This window comes from Notechis scutatus, chromosome 8 (genome assembly GCF_049901735.1).
Source record: "Notechis scutatus isolate UNSWTSFEM ecotype Mainland chromosome 8, rNotScu1.2, whole genome shotgun sequence".
In the NCBI taxonomy this organism is placed as follows: Eukaryota; Metazoa; Chordata; class Lepidosauria; order Squamata; family Elapidae; genus Notechis; species Notechis scutatus.
This window is the reverse complement of record NC_142016.1, coordinates 12,246,681-12,268,495: the sequence shown is the minus strand read 5'-3', so window position 1 is coordinate 12,268,495 and position 21,815 is coordinate 12,246,681. Positions and strand designations below refer to the sequence as shown.

At 44.6% G+C, this 21,815-nt stretch overlaps 1 protein-coding gene across 1 annotated transcript in view; it reads left to right on the top strand.

Moving 5' to 3' along the window:
• MAP3K6 (mitogen-activated protein kinase kinase kinase 6) overlaps positions 1–21,815 on the top strand; it is a 70,479-nt gene that overhangs the window by 36,039 nt on the left and 12,625 nt on the right. Inside the window, exons 13-21 of the mRNA XM_087970685.1 lie at positions 1,641–1,736; positions 4,683–4,761; positions 7,294–7,427; positions 8,648–8,775; positions 14,574–14,710; positions 14,918–15,023; positions 18,047–18,204; positions 20,339–20,510; positions 20,605–20,767. Coding sequence (XP_087826811.1) covers positions 1,641–1,736; positions 4,683–4,761; positions 7,294–7,427; positions 8,648–8,775; positions 14,574–14,710; positions 14,918–15,023; positions 18,047–18,204; positions 20,339–20,510; positions 20,605–20,767 — 1,173 coding nt within the window. The remainder of the gene's footprint in view (positions 1–1,640; positions 1,737–4,682; positions 4,762–7,293; positions 7,428–8,647; positions 8,776–14,573; positions 14,711–14,917; positions 15,024–18,046; positions 18,205–20,338; positions 20,511–20,604; positions 20,768–21,815) is intronic.

The window sequence follows — 21,815 nt, the reverse complement described above, 5'->3', positions numbered from 1 at the left end:
CTATATTGCATAAATCCAGAAATGTGTTAAATTCAGGAACCAGGTTTAGTCATTGTTTGAATGGAATTAATGTCTGTCTCAGTGGTGGAATTCAAATTCGTTTACTACCAGTACTATGGGCAGGGCTTGCTGGGCGGGGCTTGGTGGGTGTGGCAGGGGAAGGCTACTGCAAAATCCCCATTCCCTCCCCATCCCACTAACCTGCTTTCCAGCTCCGTTCTCCTGTGCAGGACAACCAAAGAAGACCTAGCCAATCAGCTGGGACTCAAAGGGAGGCAGAGAATAAATGGGGGCGGAGCCAGTCAGAGGTGGTATTTGCTGGTTCTCTGAACTACTCAAAATGTCCACTATTGGTTCTCTAGAACTGGTCAGAACCTGCTGAATACCACCTCTGGTCTGCCTGTCTAACACAGTATCATCTGTGCTTTTGGCACTCGTGGACATATTTGGATGTTTGAGAATATATCAAGAGCAGTTGAAGAAAATAGCAACCACAGACAATATGGTCAGTTGCAAAACCTTAATGTAAGATTATTTCCTTGGCTTCCTTCTGGAAGTCAGGGGCGTTGGTTTATCTTTCTTGCAAAGAAAAGTGATCTCCTCTTTTTTAAACCTTCCCGTGAATCTCCTAAGCTTAATTCTAACAGGTTGTCCAAATGGCATTCAGACTTTAAGGGGCGCTCACGTCTCAAAGCTTTTTAAACCAGCATCCTCAAACAACAGGAAAACACTTTCATGCAAAGTAAATCAACAGCTCATACAACATTCCCTGCATGTAGAAAGATAGTATTTAATCAGGAAGTTTTTGAGGCTAGCATAGGCGATGTGGGATGAAGGATCTTGAAAGGATAAGTCACGTTTCGGGGGTGGTGGTGGCAGAGGTGGTATTCAGCAGGTTCTGACCAGTTCTAGAGAACCGATAGCGGACATTCTGAATAGTTCGGGGAACTGGAAAATACCCCCTCTGACTGGCTCTGCCCCCATCTATTCTCTGCTTCCCTTTGACTCCCATCTGATTGGCTGGCTCTTTGGTTGCCCTGCACAGGAGAACAGAGCTGGAAAGCAGGTTAGCGGTGTTATATTCCCGATCGGAAAGGAAGACGCTAGGTTCAGTGACTTCAGCTCTTTATTTTATTTAAGATCGGCTTGGCTTGGCTTGGGCGTGCGGCGGCTTATATGGATCTAGCCGGCCGAGCCGCGGCCAATGACACCGCTTTAAATCTCCCGCGATCGGTTTCCTCCAATCGCGGGAGATTCTCAGCGGGCCAATCGGCGAGGCTCGCCCGGCCAATCGGGTCGCCGCGCGCCTTGGCCAATCAGGAACGGGTATTTACAAGAATGCAAATGTACAGTACAGAACAAGCGGGGTGGGGAGGAAATGGAGATTTTGCAGTATCCTTCCCCTGCCATGCCCATCAGGCCATGCCCACCAAGCCACGCCCACAGAACTGGTAGTAAAAAAAATTTGAATCCCACCACTGCAGGAGGGGGGTTTACTAGTGAGAAGAAGGGATGGATATTCCTGCCAGACTGAAGTTCTCCTTCTGTGGACCAAGCCTTCTTCTTCCTAAAGGCCTGTTTTCTACATGCCAGCCTGAATTCTTTTCTTCTCTCTCTCTCTCTCTCTCTTTTTGCACCAGTATTTCCAAGTGCGATGAAAGATGCTGTTTCCTTTATGTGCGGCATACAGTTGAAGATTTCCAGTTATACTTCTCTACCCAAAATCACTGCCGCTGGTGAGTTGGGGAGGAGGGGAGGGTGCCAAGACCCAAAGAAAGAGAAAGGAAGCCAGGGCAGTCCTGGGCTGTTATCAACAGAGGGAGAACATCAAGGTCACGAGAAGTGATAATACCACTGTATGCTGCACTAGTGAGACCACATTTGGAACACTGAGTGTAATTCTGGTCATCGTGATACAAAAAAAGTTGCCGAAAGCCTAGAAAGTGTGCAGAGAAGAGCCACCAAGATGATAAAGGGTCTGAAGGCTAAACTGGATGATGAACAGTTGAGTCTATCCAACTGAAGAGAAGATTTGGGAGGGGAATACATGATAACTGTCTTCCAGTTCTTGAGGGGCTGTCACAGAGAAGAGGGGATTGACTTAACCTCAAAAGAACTAGAGGGCAGGACAAGAAGTAATGGGAGGAAGCTTATTAAAGAGAGATCCAATCTAGATGTAAGGAAAAATATTCTGAAAGAACAATTAATCAGGGAAATAGCTTGTGTCCTGGAATCGTGGGTGCTCCATAACTGGGTGTTTTCTAAAAAATAGATTGCCCAACTGTTTGACTGAGATGGTATAAAGCAGTGGTGGCTAACCTTTTTGACGTCCTGTGTCAAAAATTGTGCGCACGCTTGTGTGTGAGCACTCACGTGCCAGCGCCCAGTAGGCAATGTGTGCGCCCCCCCACGCCCCCTGCACATGCACGCGCAATCCCCCACGCCCCCTTACCTGCACTGAGCCTCCCAGCTGATTTTCGGCCCATTTGAGGCCTTTTTCAGCCTCCCAGAGGCTTGAGGAAAGCTTCTGCAGCCTTTGCAGGCCGAAAAATGGGCCTGTTTCATCACTTCTGGTATTTCCGGAAATACAGGAAGTGATGAAACGGGCCTATTTTTTGGCCTGCAAAGGCTTTCCTCAAGCCTCCGGGAGGCCAAAAAAGGCCTCAAACAGGCCGAAAATCAGCTGGGAGGTGCATGCATGCGCAGTGAGGTAAATTTGCCTGAGGCTCTCGTGTCGGCACAAACCACTCTGTGTTGCCCCTGTGGCATGTGTGCCATAGGTTCGCCATCATGGGTATAAGGCCTCCTGCCTTGAGCAGGGGGCTGGATTAGAAGACCTCTGAAGTCCCTTCCCTATGATTCATCCCAGGGTCTGCATTTGAAAGAGTCTCCTTTTTTCATTGCCTTATTTAACAGCAGACCCAGCACCCATTGGGTGAGTTGCTTTAGAAATAACAATTTCAAGAAATGGGCATCGTAGTAAAATCATAAAGACAGTCTCTTTATATAGAATTCTTTATTGGCGAAGTGGGATTGGACACACAAGGAATTTGTCTTTAGTGCATATGCTCTTAGTTGTACATAAAGGAAAAAATAAAATACATTCATCAAGAATCATAAGATAGTGATAGTCATAGTGATAGTCATAGGTTACTAATAAGCGATCAAATCATACTAGGAAACAAAACAATATAAATCGTAAAAATACAAGCAACATGGTTATAGTCATAAGTGGGAAGAGTGGTACTAGGAAGTGTTAGAAAGACGGTCTCAGTAGACATATACATTTCATTTGTCATCTGCTCCTTCCCTGATGCATGTTTTGTAAAGGAAAGGCAGAGCCACGGCATGTTGGGAGGAAGAAGTATGCTTGCATTATAGAGGTTACAGTTTGGCTAGCTATATGTCAGGAGTCAATCAAAGCCTAATGGGAGGGCAGCAGTGAAATGCTACCGGTTCGGCTCGGTTCAACAGAACCGATAGCAAAAATTGCTACCAGTTTGGCTGAACCAGTAGTTAAAAAAAGCTCCGACGATCAAGCTGAGAGGAGAAAGAAGGGAAAAGTGCAGGATTGCAGCACCCCTGCGCTTTTCTGTTCTTTATCTCAGCTGATGGGTGCAGCAGAACCTCAGCTGGTGTTTGGAAAGCTGTGCGCATGTGTTAGGTGCACGTGCGCACACGGGCGCAGAGTGCGCTATCACCAAACCGGTAGGGAAACTGATAGAATCCCACCACTGGAGGAGAGTCTGTGAATTGCAAAGATCCAAAACTTAATTAAGGAAGGGAGATAGTATAATAGCCCAGATGTAAATAATGTACCACCCAAATGGTACTTGGCAACCAGTTACCCACCACTGTTTTGACTATTTCAGGGTGAGCATTGAAAATATGACAGCTAGCTTCAGCGTTGCTGTGAAGCTTGAAAATGTGTGGGTGAAGACATTTTTAAAAAGTCAAGGGCAATAAACGGAAAAGAAATTGCATTCTCAAATAGTTCCCCATTGATTTCCAGTGGGATGGTAGGTCATTTTAAAACTGTATTTTTTTTCAAACTTGGCAACTTGAAGATGTCTGGGCTTTAACTCCCAGAATTCCCCAGCCAGCTATGCTGGCTGGGGAATTCTGGGAGTTGAAACCCACACATCTTCAAATTGCCAAGTTTGAAAAGCAGTTTTGAAGGGAGAATTGCACTTTGGCATTATTTTTACTAAAAAAAAAATTGACCCAAAACAAATTACCGGAATAAATGACCATCAATTATAGCATCCCTGGTCTAAGGTACCTGGAGGACTACAGTTTCCCCCTTCTCTAATGCAGTCTTCCCCAACTCCTGTCCCTCTACAACAAGAGTCTTCAAACTTGGCAAGTTTAAGACTTGTGGACTTCAACTCCCAGAATTCCTGAGCTAACATGACTGGAGGAAGAAATATGGGAGTTGAAGTCCACAAGCCTTTAAAGCTGTCAAGTTTGAAGACCCCTGCTCTACAGCTTCGATCGCTTTTAACTACCAAAAACTGATGGGGGACAATGACAGCTGTTGGCTCGCACCTCTGGAGATGGACTTCTCTAAGCTTCTCAGGCACTTTGATTGCTTTAAAGCAGCATCAGTCTTTATATAAAGATGTTTCGTGAGCTTATATTATTCCCTGAGTTTTTTTCTTCCTCTTCCTCTTTTATTTCAGGTTTTTCGAACTGGTCCATTCTTTCATGGCAGAGATGGGTGAAGAAGGGAATTGGTGCAGCTCCCCAGTGGAACTGGAGGTAAATTGGGGGGAAGACACTGTGAATCAGGCTTTCTTGGTTTTCTTAGGAAGGATTTCACAATGAGTGAAGAAGGAAACAACAAACCTAGCCAGCTCCAGAGATGACTCAGTATAAAAATAGCTACCATGCAGAGGTCTCGTTTAGTGCTGTGCTGAAATTTTCTTCTGAATCTTTTCCATAACCTGAGGACTCAAACATATAAAGAACAGTTGCTGCAACTGGGTATGTCTAGTCTGATGAAAAGCAGAAGTAGAGGAGGCATGATAGCAGTGTTCCAATATCTCAGGGACTGCCACAAACAAGAGGGAGTCAAGCTAAAGCACCCGAGGGCAGGACAAGAAGCAACGGGTGGAAACTAATCAAGGGGAGAAGCAACTTAGAACTAAGGAGAAATTTCCTGATAGTTACAACAATTAATCAGTGGAACATCTTGCCTCCAGAAGTTGTGAATGCTCCAACACTGGAAGTTTTAAAGAAGAGATTGGATAACGCTTTGTCTGAAGTGGTGTAGGGTTTCCTGCCTAAGCAGGGGGTTGGACTAGAAGACCTCCAAGGTGCCTTCCAATTCTGTTATTCTATTCTACCATTCACATTATGATAAGAAAGACATTGCTTTCCGTGTGTTTTTCAACTTGGGAACACTAGTGAAATTCTCTTGGATGGCATACAAGTTTCTTACACTTTATCTTTCTAATAGATTTGCTAAGGCAAATGAGTGGGTCTGTTTGTTGTATACATTTCCTATACTGGGCGGCAATTGGCTTGGCTTTTTATGTGTCCATTCAAGTGAGAAATATGAGGAAACCTCACTTGGCCACAGTTTTCCAAAGAAGAAAAGGCATAAAGAGAGGGAGTGTAGAAAAACACAACCATGCCACATTGCTTTGTCACCTTGCAACAATCTCAAACAGTGCAGTTTTTTCAGAGTATGGAAGAACATTTCATTTTTAAATAAAAAGGGAAAGATAATGAATATTGAAATGAAAACCTGTTCCGATCATACCTAGTTTCTCTTAAGTGTAATATTTCAGTTGTAAATTTAATGAGGTATATGAGCTTGCATATTTAATAAGCATCTAGAGAAGTAATTGTGAAAGTCTTTAGCTGCACTCATTTCAATGTTTAGTCTTGGTTGTAGAGAGTGCAGAAACTCCACTTTTCTCAAAGCTATTTTGAAGGAAAAACAAGGTGGAACTTTTGTACCTTTAAAAGTGTTTGTGTAGTAACTTCAAATTGTTTGCAAACACCATATTTTCCAAAAAAAATGGTAAAACAGATAACAGGTGATCAGAGTTGGAAGGGACCTTGTAGGTCATCTAGTCCAACCCCTCGCCCAAGCGGGAGACCGTACACCATTTCTGACAGATGGGAGTCCAATCTCTTCTTGAAAGTCTCAAGTGATGGCACTCCTACAACTTGTTCCATGGGTTGTTTGTTCTCCCTGTCAGAAAGTTTCTCCTTATTTCCAGGTTAAATCTCTCCTTGTTCAGTTTCCATCCATTATTCCTTGTCTGGCCTACAGGTGCTTTAGAAAATAGCTTGACCCCTTCCTCCTCTCTGTGGCAGCCCCTCAAATATTGGAAGACTGCTATCCTGTCTCCCCTGGTCCTTCTCTTCACTAGACTAGATGGTCCTAAACCATCTGAGAATATTTTATAACATCAAAAAAATCTGATGTTAAAAATACATATTTGGATAGAAAAAATAATAAAGGGACATATAGATCTAAAACCGGAAATATTTCTGTTGAGTATCGTACCGGAAAAATATAATAAATGGACTATGTATCTACTACTGCATGTGTTAACAGCGGCTAGAATTATATTTGCACAACATTGGAAAAGTGTGGAGATCCCTACAGAAGAGAAGATAATAAAAAAAAAAAATACTAGAATGTGAAGAAATGGATGGATTAACACATGAAATTAAAGAGAAGGAGGACCCGGTTAACTAATAGAATCAGAAGTTAGAAAGTTTTAAATTATAAGAGAAGAATTAACTTTATTATAAGGGCTCATTATGATATGTTTATTACTAATATTAATTAGTATCAATAATAAACAAGAATTGATATGAGAAAACACTGTTATATGACTGTTAATAAATTTTATGATAATGATGTTTGCTCAAACTAACTGTAATCAGACAACACACTGTTTATAAAGACATTGAAACTGTTGCTCTTTCTATATATATAGCAAAAATAAAAATAAAATCTGATGTTAGAGACAAACTTCAACATGGTACAAACTTGTTTGCATAAAAAAAATATAAGTGTAATTATCCCTATTCCAATTATGGAAGCTGACAAGGATTGGCAGCTGAAGGTTGAGCAGTGACTTCTTCTACCATGTTTGAGGTCAAGGAGCTAATTTAAGGAACTTCAGGATTCATTATCTATCACATTTTCCTGGAATGTCTGCTCCAGGCCTCAAAATTCACACTAATTAAAGGGTTGTTTGTGTATCAAAGGTTTTCTGACCAGGCTTTATACTTCCTTATATTCTCTCCATGCTTCCACCTTCACAGTATGACTATGAATACACTGAGGCAGGCGACAGAGTGATTTTGGGAAAAGGGACTTATGGCGTGGTGTATGCAGGACGAGACCGCAGCAACCAAGTGCGCATTGCCATTAAAGAGATTCCGGAGCGGGATAGCAGGTAGGATCCGGAATGGGAAAACTCGCCATGGCCAACGTGCCCTGGCCGATTCACCCAAGCTATCTTGCCACATCTAATTCGCCATGGGACGACCCATAAGACAGCCCGCCACAGATCAATTTAACTTAGGCTAACTCAAGAGAGGGACGCGGTGGCTCAATAGCTAAGACACTGAGCTAGCTTGTCGATCAGAAAGGTTCGAATCCCTAGCGCCGTGTGACGGAGTGAGGTCCCATTACTTGTCCCAGCTTCTGCCAACCTAGCAGTTCGAAAGCATGTAAAAAAAATGCAAGTAGAAAAATAGGGATCACTTTGGTGGGAAGGTAGCAGCGTTCCGTGCGCCTTTGGCATTTAGTCACGCCAGCCACATGACCACGGAGACGTCTTCGGACAGCGCTGGCTCTTCGGCTTTGAAACGGAGATGAGTACTGCCCCCTAGAGCCAGAAATGACTAGCATGTACGTGCAAGGGGAACCTTTACCTTTACCTTTAACTCAAGAGAAGGACAAGTGAATTTCAGTGGGCCTTGTCTTGCTTTAGGTTCAAGTTTCAAACTAAAGCCAAAACAAGGCCCATTGCAATTCACTTGTCCCCCTAGTGCAGGGGTGTCAAACTCAATTTCATTGAGGGCTGTTTGACCTCGGGGTGCCAAGGTGGGTGTGGCCAGCTTGACATCAGTTGTATCAGGGGTGCTTGTGTGGGCCTGACCGCTCTACCAGCAAAAACGGGCTTCTGAATTCTGTTTTTGGCTGTGACGGCTTCCTGCAACCCTCCGCCAGTGTAAAAGGAGCTCGGGAGCCCATTTTCGCTGGCAGAGCACTTGGGCACACACAGGTGCTCCCGACACGAGTGACTTTGAGCTGGCCACGCCCACCACGGCCACATCTGTGGCCCTCCCAAGCTCTGTTTTGCTGGGAGAGACACCATGGACTGGTCCTTTGCTGTTTCCAGGTCGGCTCTGTGGGCCAGATCTAAGTACCTCATGAGCCAGATCCTGCCCATGGGCCTCGAGTTTGACACCCCTGCCCTAGTGAGTTATCCCATGTTGAATTGTCCCATGCTAGACGGCTGAGGTGAGTTGTCTTAGACCCAGTGGGCAGAGAAGACATTTCCAGGTCATTCAGTGGGAGGTGGTGGTTTTGTCCTCCCCTCCCTTGGCAGGAATATTTTGTTCTTGGAAGAGTCTGCCTGGGTCTTTCATTGTTGGTCTTACTTCTCAGATACTCACAGCCTCTGCATGAGGAGATTGCCCTGCACAAGCGCCTGAAACACAGGAACATTGTCCGTTATCTGGGTTCTGTGAGTCAAAATGGCTTCCTCAAAATCTTCATGGAGGAAGTGCCTGGAGGTAAGTAAGCAGAAGATGTGATTCTGAAACAGAGGGGAATGGATTCCTTTCAGCAAAATCAGATTTTGAGGATATGAATGAGGGTATCAAGCTCAAGTCCAAAAAGGTCACAGTGAAATCCAGTTGAGTCCAATTCTTTTATTCGCTTACACAGAATGGACAGAATCTTGCCAGACTAAAATTATAACAGAGAGTCCTCCGTGTACAAGCACAATTGAGCCCAAAATTTCCATTACTAAGCAAGACAGTTGTTAAGTGAGTTTTACCCCATTTTACGACCTTCCTTGCCACAATTGTTAAGTGAATCACTGCAGTTGCTCAATCAGTAAACACGCTTGTTATGGGAATCTGCCTTCCCCATTGACTTTGCTTGTCAGACGGTCACATAAGGTGATCACTTGACTCTGGGGCATGGCAGCTGTCATAAATACGTGTCAGTTGCCAAACGTCCGGACTCTGATTATGTGACCATGCAAATGCTGCAATGGTCGTAAGTATGAGAAAACAGCCATAAGTCACTTCTTTTCAGGGCCATTGTAACTTCAAACAGTCATTAAATGAATGGTTGTAAATCGAGGACTATTGCAACCCGCTACTTGGATAGATATAACCAGAGAGGGTTTAGGGCAGGGGTCTCCAACCTTGGCCACTTTAAGACTTGTGGACTTCAACTCCCAGAGTTCCTCAGCCAGCTTTGCTGGCTGAGGAACTCTGGGAGTTGAAGTCCACAAGTCTTAAAGTGGCTAAGGTTGAGACCCCTGGTCTAGGGTGTGGCTATTCTGAACTTCTTCCTGCTTCCCCCATCCAGCTCAAGACAGTCTCTTAATTTGAGCTTCTCCCTGGGATGTAGTGCCTCCTAGGGCTGGGCTGCTGGGGGTTTGGAGGGGTTCGGGAGAGCCCCTAGCTAAGATTCTATGCAGTTTGGAGGACCCCCAAATCCCACTCCTGGCTGGCCCCGCCCACCCCACCCCGCCCCTCCCAGGAGTCCCCATGTGACCAGTTTTGGATGCAGGTAAGTGCAGGGCGCAAATGGAGGCTGGGGGAAGGGCGAAAAACGGGCCTCCCGGAAGTTCAGGAAGGCCGGAAATGGGCCCGTTTCCGGCTTCCAGGGAGCCTCCGGAGCCCAGGGGGGGGCAAAAACACCTCCCCCGCCATGGTGTAGGAGGCCAACTAGGCCACGCCCACCATGGCCACGCCCATCCAGCAACCAGGCAGAGAAATTTTGCTAAAAATTTTTGAAGTCCACCCCTGGTGCCTCCTTCTTGGAAAACCACAATGATCCCACCAGAACTCCCCTGCCCACCCCTTCTCCAGTTGCACATTCTATCGCAGGCTTTTTTTTTTTAACTACTGTTGTCTAACCCACGGGAAGTTTCATCTCCAAGAAAAACTTAGTTTTCCCTTAATTCCCCATTGATTTTTTTTCCTCCACTATTTTTTTTAATATTTAGAATTCTGATAGTAATTCTTTGTGTGTGAAGGAATGTCTCTACAAAAGGGGAGGTGGTGTGATGGACTAGGGCAAGTCCATCACATCCCAAACTTGGCAACTTGTGGACTTCAACTCTAGCTGGCTGGAGAATTCTGGGAGTTGAAGTCCACAAGTCTTAATGTTGCCAAGTTTGGAGACCTCTGGACTACGGTAAGGCAACAGACAGAAACTCGGGAAGGGAGGAAGCACAGTCCAAGGAGAGGTGGGAGAGCACCTCTCCAAGAGAGAGCATGACGCAGAACCGAATGGCATGAAGATGATGAACATAGAACATAGATTAGCAGAGTTGGAAGGAACCTTGGAGGTCATCTAGTGCAGAGTTCCCTAACGTTTCTGGCTTTGCAGACTGGCAGGGAGGGGAGGGTTCCATGCGAGCAGCTGGCAAGTGCGTAGACGTGCAGCTCCATTTGCACGAGCAGCGTTTATGCACACTCACAAAGATGGAGAATGTGCGCACACGCTCTCACAAGGGAGGATGTGGTGCACGTAGATGTGCTCACTGGCCATTTCTGTGCCCTGGTTGCAATCTCCTCATGGCCCACAGGTTGGAGACCCCTGACCTACTCTAAACCCATGCTCGAGCTGGAGACACTGTACCATTTCAGTCAAATGGCGTCCAGTCTCTTCTTGAAAGCTTCCAGTGATGAGCCACCCTGTGATGACCCAGGGTGGGATACAAAATAAACACAGTCACAAAAAACAGGTGAAGCCCCTTTTATTCCTTTCCTTTGCTTCCAAGCTCCAAATATCCTTGACTGGAGACAAAAAACTCCCATACAAGCAGTTACAAGAAGGAGGAAATGCCGTTTAAATCATAAAGAGTAAAAAACAACACAAACCAGGCAAGATAAGGGTTGAAGACATCCACAAATATCAGAACACACACTGGGAAGGACGGCAACCTCAGAGAGGAACTATAAACTAGAGATATTTCCATGCTTTGTTTCCAGCATTCGCCTGTACGCATAACTGTTCTCTTATCCAGTTGTCACAGCTGCAGCCCATGAAGAGGATCAAGGCCCCCTCCTCCAGAGTAGACCATGTCTCTCCCTTATCCTCTCCTCCCTGCGTGCCTTAGGATGGAGAGGGGATAGGCCTGGGTCCTCCTCTGACTGCCCAGCCGGCGTCTGCCCTTCCCCAGCCTCCTCCACCACCTCTGGAGCCACACTTCCACTCCCTGTCGGCTGTTCCTCCTCTCCCTCCGAGTCAGTCTCCACCAGGAGCATGACACACCTACGACTTCTGAAGTCCAGTCATTCCACTGATTGTTTGATATCACCTTTAGGACATTTAGGAGATTGAGGATAGCCACTTCCTGGAATCTCTCAGGGTATATCCATTAGATTAGGGTAGCATGGGTCTGTCTCTGTGCTATGAGCAAATAAAGAATTGAACTTTGGCTGGATTGTTCTATGTCGTTGACAATTTGGCCATTTCCCAATGCCCTTTTCTTTGCTATATTTATTTGCTACTATTGGGTGTTTCTGGGTTTTTACAGTGGCTCCCACTCTCTTTCCTTATAAATAAAGGTGAGATGGGTTGCAATATAAAAACACACTAAAGGAGAGTTGGAAACAAGTGATAGACAGGAGTTGTGCCAATGATTTTCTGTCAGTACTAGACATAACTTAATCAAACGGGATGTATCATGTGATTTTGCTCAGTTTTTAAATTTCCCACCTTGTTTCTGCACATTTTTCTCTCCCCCCACTTTGCAAAATCTCTTTGCAAAAGTCCATGTGAAAATCTCTGCCAGTTTTGGTGAGCATTTCTCTCCTGGGACGCACCTTTTTTGCACTTTGTATTCTTCTTTTGTTAAATATTTTTATTGTACATTTTTCCTTGATATACATAACAGTTCCAATTATACAACGATGTTGTGTACTGGTTATATCAAATCCCCTTTTTTCCATCATGTTATACATCCTAGTTACAACTATCATACAGTATAATCTCTTTTGGCTACATCGTGTTATACATTCGGATTATAACTATTATTTGCTTAATTCATAGTATGAAACATAGTATGAAATGGCCAAAATAAGAACTGTAATGGTATATTATAGTAGAATTATGCACTTTATATTCTTAAACTGCTTGTTTTGGTTCTGATGGGCTGAGTTTGTTTCCGTTGTATTTTTGTTTTGTATTTTCATGTTTGTATTTTCATGTTTTCATATGCACCTTTCCTGAGCTGTGAATTGCACCGCAAAATTTGTGAATGTGCTAAAAAAAGGTTGCACAAACCGAGTCCTGATTCCCATACCTGTTTGGGAAATTTAGCTTTGATAAAATGCGTGCTCAGATGCCAATGGCTCATCCTTCACCATCTTACTGTGGGTATTAAAATGAGGGCCTTCAGGAAGACACAGCAGGCACGGATCAATTATGCTAAGGATCAGGAAGTAAATGCTTCTTGTCACTCTGGGTAAACATCTTCAGCTCTTTGTTCTGCCTCCTGGAACCTCTTCCAGATCTAATTGCCAAAGCAAGCAGTACATTTTGCAGCTGTTTGGCTATGAGAAAAAACCCACGAACGTTGACTTGTGTTTAATGTGGGCTATAAAATGAAGAAAAAAGCCCCCAAACTCTTAAAGAGAGAAGCAAAACATGTCAAGCTCAGACTGTTTTACATACTTCTACAAAACTCTTTCTGCAAAACCCAACAGAAAACTCTGGCTCCACCTTTGTGACATTTTATTTTATTTTATTTTATTTGTTTGATTTGTCAATCGCTTACAAGATAATAGGTATAAGTATAAACATGAGTAAGAATACAGGAAATAGGTACAAATAAATGGGGACAATAGGACAGGGACGGTAGGCACGATGGTGCACTTATGCACGCCCCTTACAGAGCTCTTAGGAATGGGGTGAGGTCAATAGTGGATAGTTTAAGGTTAAAGGAGTGGGGGTTAGAGGATGTAACAGAGTCAAGTAGTGCATTCCAGGCATTGACCACTCTCTTGTGCTGAAGTCGTACTTTCTGCAATCAAGTCTGGAACGGTTTACATTGAGTTTGTATCTGTTGTGTTCCTCCACTTCTTTTCCCTGTGACATAGTAAGTACAGATAGTCCTTGACGTATGGCCACAATTCAGCCCAAAATTTCTGTTGCTAAAGGAGACAGCTGTCAGGTGACTTTCGCCCCCATTTATAACATTTTCTTGTCATGGTTGTTAAGCAAATCCCTGCGGGTAAGTTGGTAACCCGGCTGTTAAGTGAATCTGGCTTCCCCGTTGACTTTGCTTGTCAGAAGTCACATGACCCCCCCTAGGAGACTGCAACCGTCGTAAGTATGAGTCAGTTGTCAGGATTCCGGCAGTTACTCCAATTAAATCATGAGCCTCGAGCTACACTCACAAAACTAAAAAAAAATATTTGAAGTTAACATTCTACGTCCAGCATTTACCTGGGCGTAGCCAACTCTGGGATAAGTAATTCACTGTCACCCTTGATCCTGCTCCCCCCCCCCACACCCTTCTGGGTGTATCATCCAACGAAAAACATCCATAACCAAGACTCATCAATCATGCTCTCCAATTAGGTTTTTTTGCACGGCAGAAGCTTCAGTCATCTAATCAGTCTTTGAAGAAAATATGAATGGAATGTACTTTCGATTCCACACTGCTGCCTGCTCTTTGAAACTCCCCCCCCCTTCTTTTTGACAACTATAAAACGTGTATACAAAATGTTTTATGAGTTGACATTAGTTGCTATGTGTCTGACTTTCATTCACATGATCACGGGCAGGGGGGCTGCAACGGTTGTGTGAAAAATGGTCGTAAGCAGTGGTGGGATTCAAAAATTTTCACTACTGGTTCTGTAGGCGTGTCTTTGTGGGCATGGCTTGGTGGGGCATGGCAGGAGAAGGATACTGCAAAGTCCCCATTCCCTCCCCACCCCACTAACCTGCTTTCCAGCTCCGTTCTCCTGTGCAGGGCAACCAAAGGAGACCCAGCCAATCAGCTGGGACTCAATGGGAGGCGGAGAATAGATAGGATTGGCGGGGCCAGTCAGAGGTGGTATTTGCAGGTTCTCCGAATGACTCAAACTTTCTGCTACCGGTTCTCCAGAACTGGTCAGAACCTGCTGAATACCCACCTATGGTCATAAGTCACTTTTTTCAGTACCGTTGTAACTTTGAATGGTCATGAAATGAACTGTTGTGAGTCAAAGTGCACCTGTACGCTCCTCCAGCCTCCAATTGGTTGGGCAATTGGTTGTCAAAGGTTTATTTCTGGTGCAAAGTAGCCTTTCTAATTAAATCCCCCTGGTTCTTCCTCCCCTCCCCTGTCTCCCTATAGGAAGCCTCTCTTCTCTCTTGCGGTCAATGTGGGGTCCTCTAAAAGACAACGAGCCAACCATCGTATTCTACACGAAGCAAATTCTGGAGGGTTTGCGTTACCTGCATGATAACCAGATTATCCACCGAGACATCAAGGTGAGGGACCACCCCACTCTGGAGGTGGCTTGGTATTGCTACCCCATGTTTTCTGCTCTGGGGGTCTTGGACACTTCCTGGTTCTCTAAAGCAGGGGTCTCCAACCTTAGCCGCTTGAAGAATTCTGGGAGTTGTAGTCCACAAGTCTTCAAGTTGCCAAGATTGGAGACCCCCTGCTCTAAAGCAATCATTTCTATTGTTTGGCAGGGAGATAACGTCTTGATCAACACTTATAGCGGAGTATTAAAAATTTCAGACTTCGGCACGTCCAAAAGGCTGGCTGGGATCAGCCCAAGCACTGAGACATTCACAGGTAAGGGATTAGGGTCTATGGATGAACATTTTAAATATGGAGTCCTTGGTGTTCTCTGAGCTTGGTTGGTTGTTTTGCAGGCATTTCATCGCCAAACCAGGTAGCATCATCAGTGCTAGAAGGGAGTGTGGTTTGCTCTTTCTTTTATATACTAATGCCTTGCCTTGTCAGTGTTTTCAGTGTTTCCTTGATTAGGCTGTTCTTTACTATTTGATTGTTTGTCAGACTTGGTAATTCCTTGATTAGGGTCTTGTTTTAGATTAGAATAGAGCTGGAAGGGACCTTGGAGGTCTTCTAGTCCAGCCCCCTGCTCAAGCAGGAGAACCTATATACTATTCCTTGATTAGGATCTTGTTTTAATTGCTCCTTACCCCAAAGGGATGTGGTGGCTCAGTGGCTAAGACGCTGAGCTTGTCAATCAGAAAGATTGGCGGTTCGAATCCCTAGTGCCACATAATGGAGTGAGCTCCCATTACTTGTCCCAGCTTGTTACTTGTCCCAGCTTCTACCAACCTAGCATGTAAAAATGCAAGTAGAAAAATAGGGACCACCTTTGATGGGAAGGTAAAAGCGTTCTGTACGCCTTCGGCATTTAGTCATGCCGGCCACATGAGCATGGAGACGTCTTCGGACAGTGCTGGCTCTTCGGCCTTGTAATGGAGATGAGCACCGCTCCCAAGAGCCGGAAACAACTAGCACCTATGTGTGAAGAGAACCTTTACCTTTCTTTACCTTTTACCCCAAATGCAAGTTATGAGCAATTTTACACCATCTTCAACTGCATTGCAGTTTACCCAAACACATTCAAGTGCATATACATCCCCCCCTCACATACACACTTGGATACATATTTCTATACGCACATGCATGCACGCTCTCGGGAGCATGCCTGCATACACTTGCACATCATTTTCATTTCAACTGCCATTCAGCATTCCACACAAATTGTATTTACTTTGCAAACAAATTAATTTTCCTGGATTGCTGACAGGCAAATTCTTGTTTGTCAATGGCCCCATTCAGTTCCATCTCTCTCTCTCTCTCCCTCCCTCCCTCCCTCCTCCTCTCCCTCTCCCTCCCTCTCAGCGCTTGCCAGTAGAAACCACCGTTAGAGGTAGCAATATAATTGGCCGCACAACAATATTAAAAATGCCAGCAATCAATAAGCCAAAGATCAGAGAATGTTTGTCTTCATCCTTGAAGGGACTAAACTTTCTGCAGACACCTCGGCTGTTTTTTCAAGTTGCTAATCTTCCCTGGATTCAATTTTGCATTAAAAAGACCCTGGCAGCTGTTTTCACCTCACCAGGCAGATGAAGAAGAACAGCTAGGAAGAGATCAGGAATAATAGGAGAGAGACGAACAAAGTAAAATAATTAAGTTCAGATCAGCGTGTCAGAAGGGTTTGGGCAATCAATAATTGGGAGCTCGCAAAAAGAGAAACCAGCCTTGAGTAGATTTATGAGCTGCCCAAGGCAAGAACTGTTGCAACCAGCAAGCAGATTTCCAGGGTCTCGCTCAGTAGAAGGCGCAGAAGCTGCTCCTACCTCCTGACAGCTAGCTATCTTACCAAAATTGAAGTGTAATCTTACACAAGCTCATCAAAAAGAGAATCCGGGATTGTTTACTTGCACAGTTGCTGGCAAGGAGCATTGGGTGGCTGTCCTGTAAGAGAAGGGACCTTAGAGGTGCTCTAGTCCAACCCCCTGCTCGAGCAGGAAATGCTATACCATTTCCAGATAAATGGTTGTCCAATCTCTTCTTAAAAACCTCCATTGATGGATCACCCAGAAATTTCTGGAGGCAAGTCGTTCCACTGATGATAGGTCAAGTGCTTGGCTTACGACCACAGTTGAACCCAAAATTTATGTTCTCAAGTGAGACATCGGTTAAGTGAGTTTTGCTCCATTTTATGATCTTTCATGCCACCATTGTTAAGTGAATCATTGCGGTTAAGTTAGTAAGATAGTGGTTAAGGAAATCTGGCCTCCTCGTTGACTTTGTTTTGTCAGAAGTTCGCAAAAGGGGATCACATGACCCCAGGACATTGCAACCGTCATAAATATGAACCAGTTGCCAAGCGTCTGAATTTTGATTACGTGAACCGTGAAGATGCTGCAATGGTTGTGTGAAAAATGGTCGCAAGTCATTTTCACTTTTTTCAGTGCTGTTGTAACTTTGAATGGTCACTAAATGAACTGCTGTAAGTTGAAGACTACCTGTAATTGTCCTGATTGTCAGGAAATTTCTCCTTAGTTCTAACTTGCTTCTCTCCTTGATTAGTTTCCACCCATTGCTTCTTGTCCTGCCCTCGGGTGCTTTGGAGAATAGCTTGACTCCCTCTTCTTTGTGGCAGCTCCTGAGATATTGGAACACTGCTATTATGTCTCCCCCAGTCCTTCTTTTCATTAAAGTAGACCAGGGGTCTTCAAATTTGGTAGCTTTAAGACTTGTGGACTTCAACTCCCAGAATTCCTCCTCCAGTCATGTTAGCTCAGGAATTATGGGAGTTGAAGTCCATGAGTCTTAAACTTCCCAAGTTTGAAGGCCCTTGATGTAACGGAACCAACTGGACTTCAGATGATATTCTAGTAATGGATCCACCCAGAAAAGACCTCCCCAAAGTCTCCTGCTTCTCCAGCATACCAAGGGAAGGGATTTAAACCATCACCTACCAGGTGGAACGGGCTCTATTTAGAGCAGGGGTCTCCAACCTTGACAACTTTAAGCCTAGTGGACTTCAACTCCCAGAATTCCTCCTCCAGTCATGTTAGCTCAGGAATTCTGGGAGTTGAAGTCCACAAGTCTTGAAGCTGTCAAGTTTGAAGACCCTTGAACTAGACATACCCAATTCCTACAACCATTCTTTATATGTTTTAGTCTTCAATCCCCTAATCATCATTGTTACTCTTCTCTGCACTCTTTCTAGAGCCTCAACATCTTTTTTACATCATGGCAACCCAAACGGGATGCAATATTCCAAGTGTGGCCTTACTCTTGTCTCCCTGACTTACCTCCTGTAGGTACCCTGCAGTACATGGCTCCAGAGATCATTGATCAGGGCCCCCGAGGTTACGGCAAGCCTGCCGACATCTGGTCCCTGGGCTGCACCATCATTGAGATGGCCACAGGCAAGCCTCCCTTCTTTGAGCTGGGCAGCCCACAGGCCGCAATGTTCAAGGTGAGGCTGGACAGGCAGTGAGAAATCGTCTTGGGTCCTTCAGATTAATGGAGCTGGTCGGGAAAGGGATCAACTCTCGACTGTCTGCGTCTGGGGTTTCTTCATCAAAATTCCCAAGTGTGGGAATGCAAGAAATGTATGGAACGAGAAAGGATGGGAACTCAGCCTGGGAGAGCATCTGAAACCAAACACAGCAGGTGCCTTCCCTTAATCAACGCAGTAGGGCCTATAAGACAATGAGGACCACTATTTATTGATTTGATTTTTTTTGTCCTGTCTTTTTTTTTTTTACTTTACATGTAACTCAGGGTAGCAAACATGCCTGATGCTCCTTCCTCCTATTTTCCCAACAACAATCTTATGAGGAAGGTTGGTCTGAGAGCAGTGACTGGTCCAAAATCGCCCAGCTGGCTTTCATGCCTAAAATGGAACTAGAGCTCCAGTCTCCTGGTTTTTACCAGCACCTTAACCATTATACCAAGTAGACTCTCACTATATAAACTGTTCCCAGCTTCAAATCCTTACTCAACCTTTCATTTCACTGAGTATCTGCAGGTCAGTCAGTCATACTGCCTCTCAACTTGGCCTACCTCACATATCGGTGAAGTCAGGAAAGATGGGAAGGTATGACCATGCCCATTGCCCGGAATTCTGTGCGCAAAGAATAAGCCACAAAAATAACAGGAATCATTATTCTAAACATTCATGCACGTTCCCGAATTCCACCCTTTCCTGCAAGTCAGTAAATGAAACAAAAGTTCCTTGTTTCTGCTAAGTGTAGGCAACAAGACAATAATCCAGTGGTGGCATTCTGCTGGTTCGTCCAAACCGGTAGCTCCGAGGATCAACTGTGAGCCAACCGGTTTGTTCTGACGATCAGCTGCTGGGCCTGCCTACATGCCTGCCCCGGCTCTGTGCTGACCATTATTTCCTGGTTTTGAAGCTCAGCTGCTTCGCGTAGCACAGTGGATTGCCACACGTCAGCTGTTGAACACACAGGGAGAGTGCAGGGTTGCAGGAAAAGGTCAGTAGTAAACCCTCTGCGCATGCAAAGCGCGCTCACCAAGCCACGCCCACCGAACCAGTGGTTTTAAAAAGCTGAATCCCACCACTTCAATAAGCAGCTTTGGCAATCTGTCCCTGAATCCTCTGCAGTTGCCACAAGCCTCTTTCAACGACTGGCTGCTTCTTCCAACCCATTACTAGGGCTGCTATCAAGGCAGCCACTGCCTTGGTTTAAGGCAAAGCTGGGTTGGACTTTAACTCCCAGAATTCTGTTGAATGAATGGACTTCAGTTCTGGCTGGCAAGGCTGGCTGGGGAATTCTGGGAGTTGGAGCGCCCACATCTTCAAGTCGCCAAGGTTGAGAAACACTGGGTTAAGGCAGGGGTGGGATTCAAACCGTTTTGCCACTGGTTCAGTGGGCGTGGCTTGGTGGACACGCTTTGGCACGCATGCACACACTTTGCGCAGGCACAGAGGTGCTCCACCTCACCTTCTACAAGCCTGCACTCTCCCGGTAGTTTCAGCAGCTGCCGCACGGCACTCTACTGTGCCGCGCAAAGCAGCTGCGCTTCTAAAACAGGATAAAGGTAATTATGGGAGCCCGGGTAAGCAGGTGGGCCCAACAGCAGACTGGAATCTCATCGCAGTGAACCAGTTTGGTGGCAGCTGCTCTTCGGAGCGACCGGTTCTATAGAACCGGGCTGAACCGGTAGCATCCCACCCCTATGTTAAAGTCTCCCATGTGAAGAGTATCTTCATATGAGCTTCTGTGGCACAGTGGTTAGAATGTAGTACTGCAAGCTACTTCTGCAGCCAGCTGCCTACAATTTGGCAGTTCATATCCCACCAGGCTCAAGGTTGACTCAGCCTTCCATCCTTCCAAGATGGGTAAAAGGAGGACCCAGATTGTTGGGGGCAATAGGCTGACTCTGTAAACTGCTTAGAGAGGGCTGTGAAGCACTATAAAGCAGTATATAAGTCTAAGTGCTATTGCTATCTTCTTTGGCTGTGAAAGCTCTTGGGTTCAACCCTCACCTTCTCCAGTCAAAAGCAGGCAAAGTATCTTATTTCCCACCATCCTACAAACTAAAGGATTGTGTGCTATGGCTAGTCAGTTCCTTTTCTTCAGGTGGGGATGTTCAAGATCCACCCAGAGATACCCGGTTCCATGTCTGATGAAGCCAAGGATTTTATCCTGAAATGTTTTGAGGCGGATCCAGACAAGCGATCGACGGCGGCAGCTTTGCTTCAGGAGCCCTTTTTGAGGAACAGGAGGAAATGCAGGAGCCCGGCCATGGCAGGTGAGGGAAGGAGCCAAGCCAGGTGGAGATTCTGAGAGTCTGGGCATGGCGTCTCTTCTCAGTTACTGGCCCCTTTTTTCTCTTCTTTGTTCAGATGATCCATTGGTGTCCAACAAGCCCAGAAGGTCCACTTCAGTAGAAGGCATTGCAGAACCCAGAAATCGTTCTTCTTCCTTGCAGTCCCTGAAAATCCAAGTGGAGAATATTGTTTTATCCCGAAGCTCCAGTGAAGTGAACCAGGGGAACAACTATCTGAGGTAATACGATGCTGTCTTCTTTTTGGGAAAAAGATAATAATGATGATGATGTCCATTCGGTTGTGTTCAGCACTTGGCAATTCTGTGGGCCAGATATCTCTTCCAATCTTGCACTCCTCTGAGTTGTTGGTATCGCCTTTTAATTTTTATTTTATTTTTTATTTTTACTATATAAAAGAGCAACAGTTTCAATGTCTATATAAACTGTGTTGTCTGGTTAGAGTTAATTTGAGCAACAGTCATCATAATGTTCATTAGTAATCATATAATAACAGTATTTTCTCAACATAATATTAATGCTTAATTGTTAATGATAAATCATATTAATAATAAACTTTCCATAATAAACCCACATAGTAAACTTAATTCTTCTCTTATAATTTTAAATGTTCTAACTTCTGTTTCTATTAGTTAACCATTGATAAAACGAATCCCATGTTTCAAAATATTCTGTATCTTCCTTCTCTTTAATTTCAAGTGTTAATCTATTCATTTCTGCACGTTCTATTTTTTTATTATTATTATCTTCTCTTCGGTAGGGATCCCCACACCTTTCCTATGTTGTGCAAATACAATTCTGTCCACTGTTAACACATGTAATATTAGATACATAGTCCCTTTATTATATTTTTCTGGTGTGATACCCAACAGAAATATTTCTGGTTTTAAATCTGCATGTTCCTTTATTATTATTTTTCTAGCCAAGTATGTATTTTTGTCCAGTATCAGCTTTGGTGGTGTCCAGCCACCATGTTCTTTGGCGGCCTGGTTTCCTTTTACTGCTCTCTCTTCCAAGCACAATAACTTTCTCTACTGAATTCCCTCACATGAAATGGCCAAAATAAGTGAGACACAGTGAAATGTCTTCAAAGAGAAAACAAGAAAGTCCAGTTGCCTCCTGAAAAAGGACCTTTTTGGATAATCATGGCTGGATGACTGAGAATCTCTACAGACTTTTAGCTATACAATTTGGGATGAACACCCTTTGAATAGTATGGGAGTAGGAATGGATTTCCAGAGGACAAATTGCAGACTATACAGGAACCAG